Source organism: Musa acuminata, chromosome BXJ2-7, assembly GCF_036884655.1.
Source record: "Musa acuminata AAA Group cultivar baxijiao chromosome BXJ2-7, Cavendish_Baxijiao_AAA, whole genome shotgun sequence".
Classification (NCBI taxonomy): Eukaryota; Viridiplantae; Streptophyta; class Magnoliopsida; order Zingiberales; family Musaceae; genus Musa; species Musa acuminata.
Window position 1 is genome coordinate 3,558,627 of NC_088344.1, and position 13,946 is coordinate 3,572,572.

The following is a 13,946-nucleotide window of genomic DNA, read 5'->3' on the forward strand; positions in this document are numbered from 1 at the left end:
CACCTAATTTTCTACTCATATTTATCCCATACCCAATTAAAAAAGTACCCTGATGGAAAATAATGTGAATATATATATATATGATAAATTCTTAAAAGATGATGTATTTGATAGATGAATAATAATATAACATTACGAGAGAAATATCATTTAGGAATAATAAGATGATGTATTTGACATATATAGTTTTCATTCAATACATTTTACCAACCACTAACTGTTTAAATTCATATTAATCACCTAATTTTCTACCCATATTATGATTTTTTACTATAATTTCACATATCCATCATAAAATAATTCTATCTCAGAAATACGTGTATGTATATGGGCATGTGTATTTGTCTTTGTATATGTAGCTAAGGAAAGGAAATTACGGCAAATAAGATGCTGTGGTGTAGTGGTTATCACGTTAGTCTTACACACTAAAGGTCCCCAGTTCGATCCTGGGCAGCATCAATTTTGCTATTTTAATTATATATATATATATATATATATATATATATATATATATAATTTGTCACTCCTGATTGTATTAGTACATTTAATTATTTATTAAACTCCTAAAAAACCTTTTAATGTTAAGTCCAAGAAAAGCTCACACAAAATGAGGTCCACTAACGACGACATCATGCTTCATAAGTGCTGTGCCTCGTCAGCAAATAGAAGATAAAGTGTCTTAAAGCATGTTTATGTGCTCGAAAAGTCACATGGTTAGCCCATAAAGAAATGGGTAATCATGGATTAGAATCGAGGAACGATGGGCATGAACTGTCTCCATGTGCACATGTCGATAACTCTTCACATGACCATCATGCCTTGCCATATTAAATAAAGCTTACATGACACAGCTTTAATGAGCTCAGCCCTCCACCATCTAAATCATGTCACCATCATATAAACACTATCCAAAAAAAGAGAGAACAAATTAAGCCATCTTAATAGAAAATTGAAACTGGAATGGCATAGTCGTACAGTAGAGGAATAATGTGTTTTATATGTGGTTTTGAATGTTGCATACATAGGAAATATGTGGATTCTTGTGTCACATGCATTACGATTTTTATGATCATATAAAAAAAATTATATGTTCATAAAAGGATTGAAATTATCCTTATATCTTGAAAAAATTTAAGATTATTTAAGAATCTGATTTTATCTAAAAAAGATATAATAGACCGGAGAAAAGCTCCTCGTTTTAGAATCCTATCTAATTCCCTGAATACCCCAATCATATATATATATTTTTCTCTCTATGGAACCGTCTATAAGTGAACTAGTCTGATTATAATATTTTTATATTATATTATAATATTTTTAATAATATTAAAAAATATTATAACATGATTTTTTGTATTGTGCTATAATATTTTTCTGGCATTGACAAAAATATTGTAATTAGATCGATTCACCCTATATAGTATTTTTTATTATGTTACTATATTTTAAGCAATACTAATAAACTACTGTAACACAGTATCGTAAGATCTTTATCGATCGAACCGGTTAAAATATAGAAATAATTTAAAATTTACTAGTCACTCGATCAAAATATTGATTAATGAGCATCCAATTTAGCTGCCGGCAAAATTCTATATATCATACAAGTAGTAGTATTTCAATTTGCATGGATTAAAAACCTCAGAATATATTTTTTTTAAGGTCAAATGTGACTCACGGAAGGAATTAGGGTTAGAGGACCAATACTCCATGCTGCATCAGGAATATATATATATATATATATATATATATATATATATATATATATATATATATATATATATATATATATATATATATATATATATATAAAGACACGCATAAGAGTCTTATTACAGCCTCTCCTTTCAGTCCCACAGTACTCTCCTCTCCTCTATCCCTCTCTATCCTTCTCACTGCTGACTCTCTCTCTCCCTCTCTCTCTTTTCACCACTTCGGCAGATGCCATTCTCTTTCTATCTTTTGAGATCCTAAGCCATGGTCTTAAAGGTCGAGACGTGTCCAATCTCGATTGGGCTGTCAACGAGGTCTCTGCGCATCAGTGTCGCACAGTGCTCCTCCTCCTCCTCCTCCTCCTTGCTCTTCTTCTGATGAGCTGAACATGGGATGATCTTTGTCAGTGTAACCCGTTCCTTGTTTTGGGCCCTTCTTTTGGGGAGGGAAACGATCAGGTGCACGAGAGAACACGAGGGAGTACTACTCACTCTAGGATTTGCTTCTTGCTTTCTGCCTCTTGATTCTGTTGGTCTTGCCTCGATCGATACAACTCCAACGCTGCAAGATTCCTCTTGTTGGTCCTCAAATCCACCGCCCTTCCGAGGCTTCGGCCACCGGCGGCATCGGTTTCCGCTCCTCGTGGATCGATCCCGGCAGTACTTGCTGCAGCGCCTTTCTTGTTCTCCGTTTCCTCCTCTCATCTCCACGAAATCCTCTTTCTCCTCCACGGGTCGGACATGCATGGGATTCCGTAGCAGCAGCAGCAGCAGCCGGTGTTTGCGGCTGTGGCATCATCAAGATTCACAAGGACCCGATCCCCGTCCTCCTCCATGAGAATCTTGATGATGCTGCATCGGCAAACAAGCGACTAAACATACCACCACCACCATTAGCTCCTGTCATCGTCGTCGCGGTAAGATCTTTTTGCCGCGGTGTGTTCGATCCCTAAGCCTAGGAGTTGATTTCGGAGATGCCTTCTGCTCTTAGGTTATGTGCGCAGAAGTAGAGATTCAAACAAGTGATATCAAACTATTGTGCTTTTTAGAAGGTAATGACTCCTTTTCCTTTGCAAAGGATTCGCAGAGAGCAGCAGATTCTCCGAGCTTCGGTACTACTAATGTATTCTCTTTGTGAGAGTATGATTGCGAGCAACTGATGATTTGATCAGGTAATTTCTCCTTTCTTTCTATAAGCTTATGAGCATGCATTAATTGCTTGGATTTATATATTGCTTATGTGAATTTTCACCTGCTTTATTTATGATGATATCATTCTCTTTGTGTTTCATCTGCCTATATAGAGGAAGCTATTGATGCATGAAATAAATTAGAGAAGCAGGATATATGATAACATCATGAACAACTTTGTTTCACTATGAACATTCTCAAAGATGATAGTGTGATTGCTTTTTCTTTCCCCAAAATACACCAAAAATGGGTTCAGATATGGAGATATCATCATCCTGCCTACTTGATATGATCCAAACAAAAACTTGGCACCTTAGCTACTTTTTTGGAGTAGCTTGAAGTATCGGAAAAAGGCGAAAAACTACTATGAGTTTTCAGCTCTAGTTTAATTGATAGATCCCATGATCTACAGTTTGGTTATCCTCCTGGATGAACAATGTAATCTCTAACCTTCTCTCTATTCTTGATAAGAATGCTTACAAGTCAGATTGTCAAACATGTGTATTGTGCTATACTCTCTCTTGCTTTGCTTTGTGATGAACAGTAGTAGTAGTAGTACTTCTTTCCTTGAAGTCTTTTGGTACAATTTGAGGAGCAAATGATTATTGCAAAATTCTTGCCATGGTTATGGTTAAAATCACATAAATAGATGGTTTCCTTTGACTTCCTTTGTACTTTTTATTGCATTTCTCTTTCATTATATTTCTTTTCTGTGTGTTTTTCATAGCTGAGATGCACCACTAATATGTTCCTCATTGTGATATTCTGGTTTGGGAAGGTAAATCAATACTATGATATCTTATGAATGGTATTTCAGTATCTTTCTTCTCAGAATTTAGATTAAATTGCACAAAAATCATTGAGTATTTTAAGCTGTGATAGAATAAATGCTGCAGTCAGAAAATCCTTGGATCCAAACTCAAAATTTAGTGTATGAAACATGTAAGAAAAGCTAAGTGAACAGATAGATTCAAGAGGGAGGTAGATTTTTTTTGTGTTTTTTTGATGATTGTGGTTCAAAATGCTTGTCATCTGAGAGGAGTGAAGGAGAGGAATTATGTTAGCCATAACTCTGTCATCAATCACCCATGCAGATGGACCAAGCAGAAGGTACATGTTGCTAGTTGTTGCTTGCAAAGTGGACCAATCTTTAAGGACATAATGCAGAGAACTGTCTGGAAATTATGCTTCGGCTCCTCTCCATCTATGCACATACAACAACATGTAAGTTTAGGAGCCAAACACTTGCAGACTTCCCTACACAATTCCACAAGAAAGATACAAAACATGTACATCATGTTCTTATCCAAAAAGACTATATGCAAAACTGTGCCAACATGTCAGATTGAACTGAAGCTTCCAAGACATTCACAAAGTCCCCTAAATGTATAAACAGGTTCTCTCATTAAAGCCACCTGAAGGAAGACCTAACAAGAGTGTGATGAGTTGATACTTTTCATGCAAATTAGAAATGTCCTCTTTGACAAATAGTTATATGCTGAGGATTAACATACATTTGTGTTTCTTCCTGTCTTTAGTATCTTCTCTGTCATATTTCTTCTTAGATTCATTTTCTTAAAACAGTCTTTTAACTTGAATTGTGCATCCGAAAGAGAGGAGTCTTAACTAATTTGATGACCTTTTAGCTTGACCAGTGATTTTTCTCCTAGTAGAACTTAATAATAGTATAACTTGTTTTGATATTGTTATTTTCTGTATTGTAAAGCTCCGAACTTTGATTATTAAAGGTCATAATTGATCCGAACGGAGGAAGGTGTTTGCTACAAAACATCAGATGAGATGTTTGAAGTCTCACAAGTATAACAAACGTAGAAGAAGCTTGGTGAAATAGTTGAGTGACTAAACTCAAGATGCAGCACCAAGGACCCAACGTTTATCCAGTTCGACAATGAGATTTACACTTACGATAGAGGCGACGATGTAGTCTTGTATTTGTCACAAGAACAAATCGACGTATACATACATATATATACACATACATACGAGAACTATAATATTTGAAGTCTTTCGAATGAAGAATTAGCACAAGAACAAGCTGCATGAGATAACCAAGAACTGAAATTTAAGCTTGTGATGGTAATGGAAGAGTAAGTAAAGTGAGTTGATAGCAGTAAGGATTTGATGAAGATGGAAGCACAGAGGATTGATTAATTGCCTTCTAAAATGCAAGCTACACTCTCTCTTCAATCACAGGAACCACCCTTGCTTTCTTTTCTCTTTGGCACAACCATGAAGCCTTAGGAGACTGTTGCATACAGACTCATCTCACCATTTACATTGTTGACTAACTTGAAGGATCATAAATCAAATGCATTGCTTAATTTGATGCTGGGATCAACCACTGCATACATGACATTAATGTTTGTTAAAATTTCATACATTTCTTGCTGTTTTAGATGAAGATTGAATTAATTTATCTCAAGTGAGGGTTGTAATATCCTTTTCCACAAGAAACCATATATATGCTCAATTTGAGCATTTGCAGTACTAATTCACTCAAATATTACGATACGATAGGTTTAGAACGTTACGATATACTATCAAAGGCTTTATCAACTAAACTAACAATTCTTGAATATATTTGGTATATATAAAGGACGAACTCAGTGCACAAAGATTCGAATTAAAAAAAATGATTGATATATATTATCTTTATTTACGTAGACAAATGATCAATTCAAAAAATAAGTTACCGTACAATTCACAGGAAGAGTTCCCACCACTTCCAATACATTTCGAAGATTGTGATCTTTTTGTTCATAAAGAAAGAGTTCCAACAACAACAAAAAAAAAAAGAAAGAAAATTCTCCAGAGGCATAAAAATCACATTGAAACATGCAGTATGAAAGAGGGTGCAAAAAGATGAGGGACAACGCTTAATGGCAAAAGACTGGCGACGACGACCTCACGCACTCATAGGAGGGCAGAACAAACGTCCTCGTGGACAGTGGGCACTGCGCCGGATCCGCCCAGATGAACTGACAATTTCCTGCAAAAGATGCGCACAAGTTTGTGCATTCTTTCTCCTCATCAATGCTTTCCCACCTGCCAGTTCGCCTTCCACCCCCCCTGACCCGCCTTCAGACGCATTAAACCGAACACCTCTCGGCCATGCCAAAGCCGGCCTTGAAAGCACCAGCAACGACTTCGATTATGCATCCGGATGCGTGCAACGATGTATCTGAAGGCGGGGTACGATGCTCCTGACGGCATCGGTTGGGGTTCCACGCATCCGTCGTCGGACGGTAGGACGGGCCATGATGGCGTAACAGTAGCCGCTGGGAGCGCTGTAGAGGATGCGTTAAAGCGGGAAAACAAATGCAATGTATTATTGCGAGAAGCGATTAAGGGAGACAACCGTGCAGGCGGAGGTACAATCACGAGCGATCGCTCACGTGCACAGCCCGTGATCTTCAGGAAAGAAGTGACAAAGGTAACGAGGACCACGTGTGTCCCCCCACCGCAGGTGCGGTGCCACCGTCGTGTCCCGCCGGCTCATCAGAGTGCACATGAATCATCATTGCAACGTCGACTAACTTGCAGCTACGACTCTGACATTTTAGACAGACGTGTAAGCATTCAGGAAAAGATCTTTTAATTGCGTCTCAGGCATTACCGCCCCGAGATGGCACGATCACCTGCACCAAAAGTTGTGATCAATACATCCTTTCAGAAACAGATTTAATGTCTTTGTCTCTAGAGATAGTAGGTATGTATCCAGACGAGTAGAAAAGATGCAGTAGTACAGTTATGATCACACGGTCCACAAACTAACTATATAGATCATCGTCGTCGTCGGCTGCAGCACCCGACGCGGCAAATGGGTCGGAACCAGTGGCCCCAGCTCCGGCATCTGCCCGATCGGTAAAGCGGAACTCAGTCCCGAATCCCCTGGACTGCTGCAGGGTCTGAGCGAAAGCCTGATATTTCCTAATATCTGCATCGCTGACACTGCGCCGAGCAAACTTCATCGACTCCTCAAAATGAACGGCTTTAATCTCTGCGACTTCATCAGCATCATCTTCTTCCATGGCTTCAGGGTTCTCGCTCTTCCTCCTCTCCCTTTCTATGTCCTGTATTCGATATGCAACGAGATACGGTATCACATTTCATGCTTACCACAATACCAAGCAACAAAGCATTATAAAGAACCCACGCAGGGCTAATTAGAGAAAAAAGAAAAAGTATAACAGGCTATAAGGCTGCATAATTACGGATCACAACAAGCTTAGGGGACCAAAAGGCATAATTAACGGGGGACCAGACTTTTATTTTGGATTGACAAAGTCTTGGTCTTTGAAGGGTAAGATAATGCAGAAGATGAAGAAGGTAAGACTTGTATGTCAAAATCCAACGCAACCAAACGAATAAACTCACCTTCTCAATGTTTTCTCTGATTGCGTATTTACACGCCCGTTGGCAGATTTCAGTAATATCTGCACCGCTGAAGCCTTGAGTGTACTTTGCAAGAGCCATCAGATCCACATCTTTTGCAATTGGGGACTTCCTCAAACAAGCCTTGAAAATTTGGCACCGGGAGGCCTCATCCGGCAGAGGGATGTAAATTAACTGATCAAGACGGCCGGGCCTTAGCAGCGCTGGATCAATAATGTCAGGCCTGTTTGTTGCCCCAATTATGAAAACAGTTTTCTTAGCAGTCATGCCATCCATCTCGGTCAAGAGCTGATTGAGAACCCTATCTGCAGCACCTCCGGCATCCCCAACACTGCTCCCTCTCTACAACAGCGCATCAAAATATCGTCAGAGAAGGAATATGGTAAAAAAAGATCGGCAACAAGATATCCATTGAGACAAACCTGAGTTGCGATGGAGTCAAGCTCATCGAAAAAGAGTACACATGGTGCAGATTGACGAGCCTTATCAAAAATTTCTCGAACATTTGCTTCACTTTCTCCGAACCACATGGTGAGCAGTTCTGGACCCTTGACACTGATAAAGTTTGCTTGGCATTCATTAGCTATTGCCTTTGCCAACAATGTCTTTCCACAACCAGGAGGTCCATAGAACAAGACTCCCTTGGAAGGTGACATACCAAACTTTTCAAACTTCTCAGGATGCTCAACCGGATATTGAACAGTCTACCAAAAACAAGATAACCATAACCAAGCAATTAGTTAATATATCCAACAGTACCAGAAGAAAAGTGTCAGGACCATTCCATAAAAATACCTCCTGCAGCTCCCTCTTAACATTTTCAAGTCCACCAATATCGTCCCAGCTGACGTTTGGCACTTCAACAACCTGCATACAGAATTCAAGAATTGAGTAACAAATTATATTTCAACCGAACAGAATTGATTACAGTGCATATGCTGGGAGAAAGAAAGGATGTCATTTACAGTTTCACGGAGTGCAGAGGGGTTGCTGGTTCCGAGAGCAGTTTTGAAATGTTCATTTGTGACAGCCATAGAGTTTAGTATCTCAGCATCAATAGATTCATCCTCCAAGTCAATGACGTCCATTTTCTCACGTATACACTGTAGAGCAGCTTCGGTGCACAACGCAGCCAGATCAGCCCCAACATATCCATGGGTGTCCTTGGCAATTCTCTCCAAATCAACCTGCATATCAGTAGAGTGTTGACCACCATCATGAACCATAGACTATCCAGAAGATTATAACAAAGAAGAAAAAGGATTCTCATAACTGTCTTACGTCTTCAGCTAGTTTCATGTTCTTTGTGTGTATACGGAGAACTTCCAGGCGCCCAACCTCATCTGGCACCCCAATGTCAATTTCCCTATCAAATCTCCCAAACCTTCTAAGAGCTGGGTCAATGCTGTTTGGTCGATTTGTGGCGCCAATTACAATCACGTGGGAGCGTGCCTTCAGACCATCCATCAAAGTTAAGAGTTGTGAGACGATACGCCTTTCTACTTCTCCATGGGTCTTTTCCCTCTTGGGAGCAATGGAATCTAACTCATCAATGAATATGATTGATGGTGCGTTCTTTTCAGCTTCTTCGAAGGCCTTCCTAAGATTGCTTTCACTCTCTCCGGCTAACTTTGACATTATTTCAGGACCATTGATGCAGAAGAAAAATGCTCCAGTCTCATTTGCTACTGCTCTGGCAATAAGTGTCTTACCAGAGCCAGGAGGTCCATACAACAAAATGCCTTTCGGTGGTTTTACACCAATGGACTTGAAAAGTTGTGGGTGCCTTAAAGGAAGTTCGACTAACTCTCGGATCTGTGCCATCTGCTTTCTAACTCCACCAACATCATCATACCCCACCTCATCAAGTCGTTCCTCATCCTCTCTTTTAATAGGCTCTCCTTCACAAAAAATCTCAGTATCAGGGGCAACCACACAGTATTCTGGTGGGTCAGTTTCAATGACCTTAAACTCGACACTGCGCATGCCACCCCTAACTAGAAAGAGGTCTCCCTTCCTAACAGGGCGATATGCCTCCAGAAAGTAGGCTGTAAACACATCAGAAAACAAGATCCGATTATATACGAGAACATAAATGACAAGCAAACATCGGCTTCCAAAACTGAAAAATGAAATGTTCAGAACCATTTTGAAATTAGGAACAATGTTCACCAAATCGCCAAAAAATAAGGACAGGAAAACTGACACAGTGTTCTACTACGTATACAAATTTAAAGCATGAATAAATCTAAGATATATAACAAATACTAGTTACTGGTCCAAACGAAAAATAACATATGTAAGGGCATAGAAAATTTTTTTTGACATTAGTATCTCTAGACATTCCAGCGGTCACCAAAAAAAGAAACTACCCAATGATTACCTGAGAAAATCATGCAGTTTTTCGAGCATATACAGGCAGTAAGAATTCAAACTATGATCGAGTGGTAAACAAGATCTTTAGGGAAGTAAGAAGAGTCCAAAAGTAACTGGTAAAATACATGGAAAGAGGCATTTTACTTCATATCATTTCTCTATATGTGCAACCTAGTTACCAGGAATTGTAAACAATAAGAAACAGAAAAAGCAATGGCCAAAAAATTTTTAAAAGGAGGACATGGAAGGGGGTAAAGAAAGATAAAATACCTACTACAACCGCAACTCCCTAGCTGTATCTGTGCTTTAGAGCTTATGCATTATGTAGAAAGAATAGTTCTAAAATTCGAGTTTGAACCTGACAACTACAAGAGTTAGAAATGGAAGATATATACTTAACATTACCAATGATCAAACCTCAATCATTCTGAAAGCTTCATGTCAAATGTAAGACAAAATTGTTGAACATTTAATTATCTTAAACTAGAGGTGATTCTTAACAGTTTTCCTCGATCCACTCCTTGATAAAGCAATTAATTAACAAATAAGCTTAGTGAAAACTTGCACTCTTTTTGGCATGATTCCAGACAGAATATGAGCAATCTATTTGAATACTTGAATTCCTTCAAATACATACCAATTCAAATATGCAGTTAGATTCAAATAATCCTTCAGAGACACCAAAATACATGTGAAAGGCACATTAATATATACCTAGTTTAATTGACCTTAAAGACTTTCTCCCACAAGCATGCTGAACAGAATTCATATCAAAATAACTAGTATCTCATAAACTATTGTAATGCAAATATAATTTCCATAGTGTAAAAGTTTTAAAACCAATGACATTATAAATAACCACTCATGGTGATGATAGTACAAAGGATACATCCTCTGGATCAAGGATTCTAACCTCTGTTCTACTGACATATGACTGTTATGGTACCAATACAGTTGGGCATTCCATATTGGGGGAGAGGGTCGAGGAGATGGTAGCGGTAGAAGATAACAACAACAGGAGGAGGAGGAGACGAGCAGGTGGGTGGCACAGGAAATGAAGGGGAAAGAGAAGGAAACACAAAAAACACAGGAAAGAAAACAGCTATAGCAGCTGCAAATATATTTATAAACAACTTAAAAAAACATCTGATATGCTTCATAATGGTTAACCTACTATCGGATAAGCCAGTAAGGTGAGCTTACAAAGCGACAAGCTCTAATTCGGATCAAAACGGCAATATTGCCCAATCTGCATACCGGTCAATCATCAAACCAATAGATATTGGTGTATACACAGTCAAAATTTTAAACCTTGCTCTTGATGCTAATCAGAGAGAAAAAGGAATGACCAGAAGGATTTTCGTGAGCCAAAAACATCACTTAATGTAATTTTTGAAAGGGAATGATCTAAGTATGCTTTATCATGCCAAATTCCCAAACTTTCTATATGAAATAAGAAGAAAGGATCATGTCAACAACATTGATAATGGGACATTATCCACAAACAGAATCTCATAAAACTAAATTATGATTGAAATCAAATTAAAACAAACTTCTGGTGTAAATTAGAATTAATAAAAAATTCCAACAGATCTAGCTAAACCAGAGATGTTTATGATACAAAAATATAACTTACACTTCAAATATACATCAAACAAGTTTCCAGTGATGCCTTCAATTGTATCATCTACGGGAAGAATATGCACGCGTTTTCCATATTTCACATCTTGACACTGGTGCACAGACACCACATCACCCAGCCTCACTCTGAGGTTTGACCTAACAACCTTATTCATCCGGATCTTGGGTTCTTCGCAGGTATCATCAGCAAGTGCAATACAAATAGTATCTCTCCGTTTCTTCCCCTGAAATCAAGACCAAGAAATATTTCAAATGTTTTGATAGTCTGACACCGAAATTATCCCACCAACATAAATTTAAAATTCTGAGCTTCCCAACTACACAAATATGGATTAAAAGATTTTTAATAACAAGCAAGGTGAAAAGAGAGGACAATCACTCTCTCTGCTGAGTGATTATGGTCTTCCTACCATTAATAAGAATTAACAGAGACCAAAAGTTATGGAACGCCAATTAGAGAAAAAAAAAAACCTATAATAAATTGGATCTGAAGTAATCAGACAAGTTCCTAATAATCACAGACATAATCACGGAAAATCTTTGCTTGATAAAGCGGATAAAACGAAATCCAGTGTACTAGAAGTTCGGAACTCATCAGTCGATATGGTTGGCTCCTAATCAAAGAGTCCATTACTAAGTCATAATTGTTGCTAACTTTCCTCCACAGAAAGCGAGTCGCCTTCACTCCAAAATTCCAGATCTCTAAGCCCCAGGAGAGACCATGCCTAGAGGTCAATAGAACAAGCAAAAGACAGAATCCGAGCAACAGCATGGTTACCTTCAGAAGAACCGTGTCGCCGCGGAAAAGCTGCAGCTTTTCCATCGTCTCCGGGTTCAGCGAGACCACCGAGTTGTCATCGTTGATCGCCTCGTCCACGATCAAGCGATTCGCCGCCTTCTTCCTCTCCAGAATCGCGGTACTGAAATCTTTCTTAGCCCCCTTTCTGCACCAATTTCCAACCCCAAAAACACTAATCATCCGCAACACACTTCAACGCCCTTACGCCACGAGAACCCTAAGAATAATAGGAAAACAGTGATCTTACGGTTCCGAAGAGGAGGAGGCCTCGCCATGATTCGCCATCAGAATTCTGCGAGGTGGAGTGGATTGAAGAGGAGGGTTTTCAGATACACTCAAAGAAGCTCCCGAGGAAGCGGATTGAAGCGAAGGTTTGGTTCTACAAAAGCTCGCGATACCCTAGTCTATTTAGTACTCCAGAAAGTCCACGTGGAACATTGAATGATGATGTGGAGATATGTTGTTGGGCAGTACCGAGACGGTGACCAATAGAAGATTGCCACGTCATACTTGCGAGCTTTGCGCGAGGTGGTTTGTCGTGACAACCCGCAGTTTCTGAAAGGAGCGAACCTTATCCTACCGCCACCCCCCTATGATCCCGCGAGTCATGGCTCGCTCGTCTGGTTGGGACGACGCCGCGGGGACCGCCTGGGACCCACGATTTCTGCATTCGGGTTACGACTCTGTCGCGATACGCTTGGGAGGAACACACTCTTGGCAGTAGGTGGTGTATAACATATCACCGTTATATAAAAAACGTTATAATAATTATATAACGTTATGAAAAAACATTGGTAGTTAATATGTAACGTAAAGATAAAATAAATAAATATTTTATAAAAAAAATATTAATATTATACTTTTATTAAACGATGCCCTCACAATTGATTTTTTATTTGGAAGCATCATTTTTGTTCTTCTTTTCTCTCCTCTTTTATTACATATCATTTTTGTCTCCTGACTTTCTTTCTTTCATCTTTTACCTCATTGCTTATTCTTCCTAATCATAATCGAACCAAGATGATAAGATGAATGTGGGTGGTGAAAACATTAGTGACAGAGGTGATTTCTGTGCATCATCGAACGACAACCCTGTCTCATTCCCTTAACAAGGTTATCCTCGCGGAGACATGGGTGAACACTGTCACCTTTTCATTACTATAATGTATCATTCATTCGAGATTGAGTATTTATTTGTCATATTGTTATAATCATTGAGGACTGTATTAAAAGTAATATTACATAAATATCAATTTTACTCTATTTATTTGTCTTCTATCTATCGGGACGAGGAAAGATAGGTAATAGGAGAAAGTAGATGAAAAAAAAAAGAAAAAAATAAATGATAAAAAAGATAGACGTGCCACTCACGATGGCGCAGAAGACGATGAGGATAGTCAATGATAAAAAAAAAATTATTATTAAATTAATAAAATAAGATACGCTTAGGGGATATCATTTATTAAAACTCTGATGTTGAAGATTATTTTAGATAAAAATATTCAAAATAAATAATGACATATCACCATGATAAAAACCGTTATACTGTTATAATGATTACAAAACGGTGGGTAAGGATTGGTGTCGGCGTCTCGCGTGAATCCCACGGTCTGGTGCAGCTCACCCACGGATTTTTATTATATGCCCAGAATACGCCGCTTAATTTTACTACGTGACGGTAATGCAGCGTCGTGGCGACGCAAGTCGTTTTAGGGACATCCGTTTCCGTCCACGCCAGACCAGTTGACGTGATCCGATAGCTAGCCGACGCGGCGGCGAATTAACTCGCCCACCGTGGCCGGTGGCCTCAC

General features: G+C 38.8%; 1 protein-coding gene, 1 long non-coding RNA gene and 1 other non-coding gene across 4 annotated transcripts; 2 read left to right on the forward strand and 1 right to left on the reverse strand.

Moving 5' to 3' along the window:
- The first annotated feature begins 386 nt into the window (after positions 1-386).
- On the forward strand, positions 387-459 carry TRNAV-UAC (transfer RNA valine (anticodon UAC)). The gene has a single exon. It is a non-coding gene; the product is annotated as a tRNA-Val (tRNA).
- Positions 460-1,846: 1,387 nt separating this feature from the next.
- On the forward strand, positions 1,847-4,532 carry LOC135616679 (uncharacterized). 2 transcript variants are annotated; one of them, XR_010488441.1, is made up of 3 exons: positions 1,847-2,629; positions 2,704-2,884; positions 3,998-4,532. It is a non-coding gene; the product is annotated as an uncharacterized LOC135616679 (long non-coding RNA). The 2 variants fall into 2 exon arrangements; XR_010488440.1 differs by having other exon boundaries at positions 2,704-4,532.
- Positions 4,533-6,496: 1,964 nt separating this feature from the next.
- LOC103990641 (cell division cycle protein 48 homolog) lies at positions 6,497-12,539 on the reverse strand. Its single transcript, XM_009409850.3, has 9 exons — positions 12,383-12,539; positions 12,115-12,280; positions 11,332-11,560; positions 8,601-9,367; positions 8,285-8,506; positions 8,115-8,186; positions 7,742-8,023; positions 7,302-7,661; positions 6,497-6,997 (listed from the first exon to the last, which is right to left on the reverse strand). The coding sequence occupies exons 1-9, from the start codon at positions 12,418-12,420 to the stop codon at positions 6,695-6,697; spliced, it is 2,439 nt and encodes an 812-aa protein (XP_009408125.1). The 5' UTR covers positions 12,421-12,539; the 3' UTR covers positions 6,497-6,694.
- Between the last annotated feature and the right edge of the window lie 1,407 nt (positions 12,540-13,946).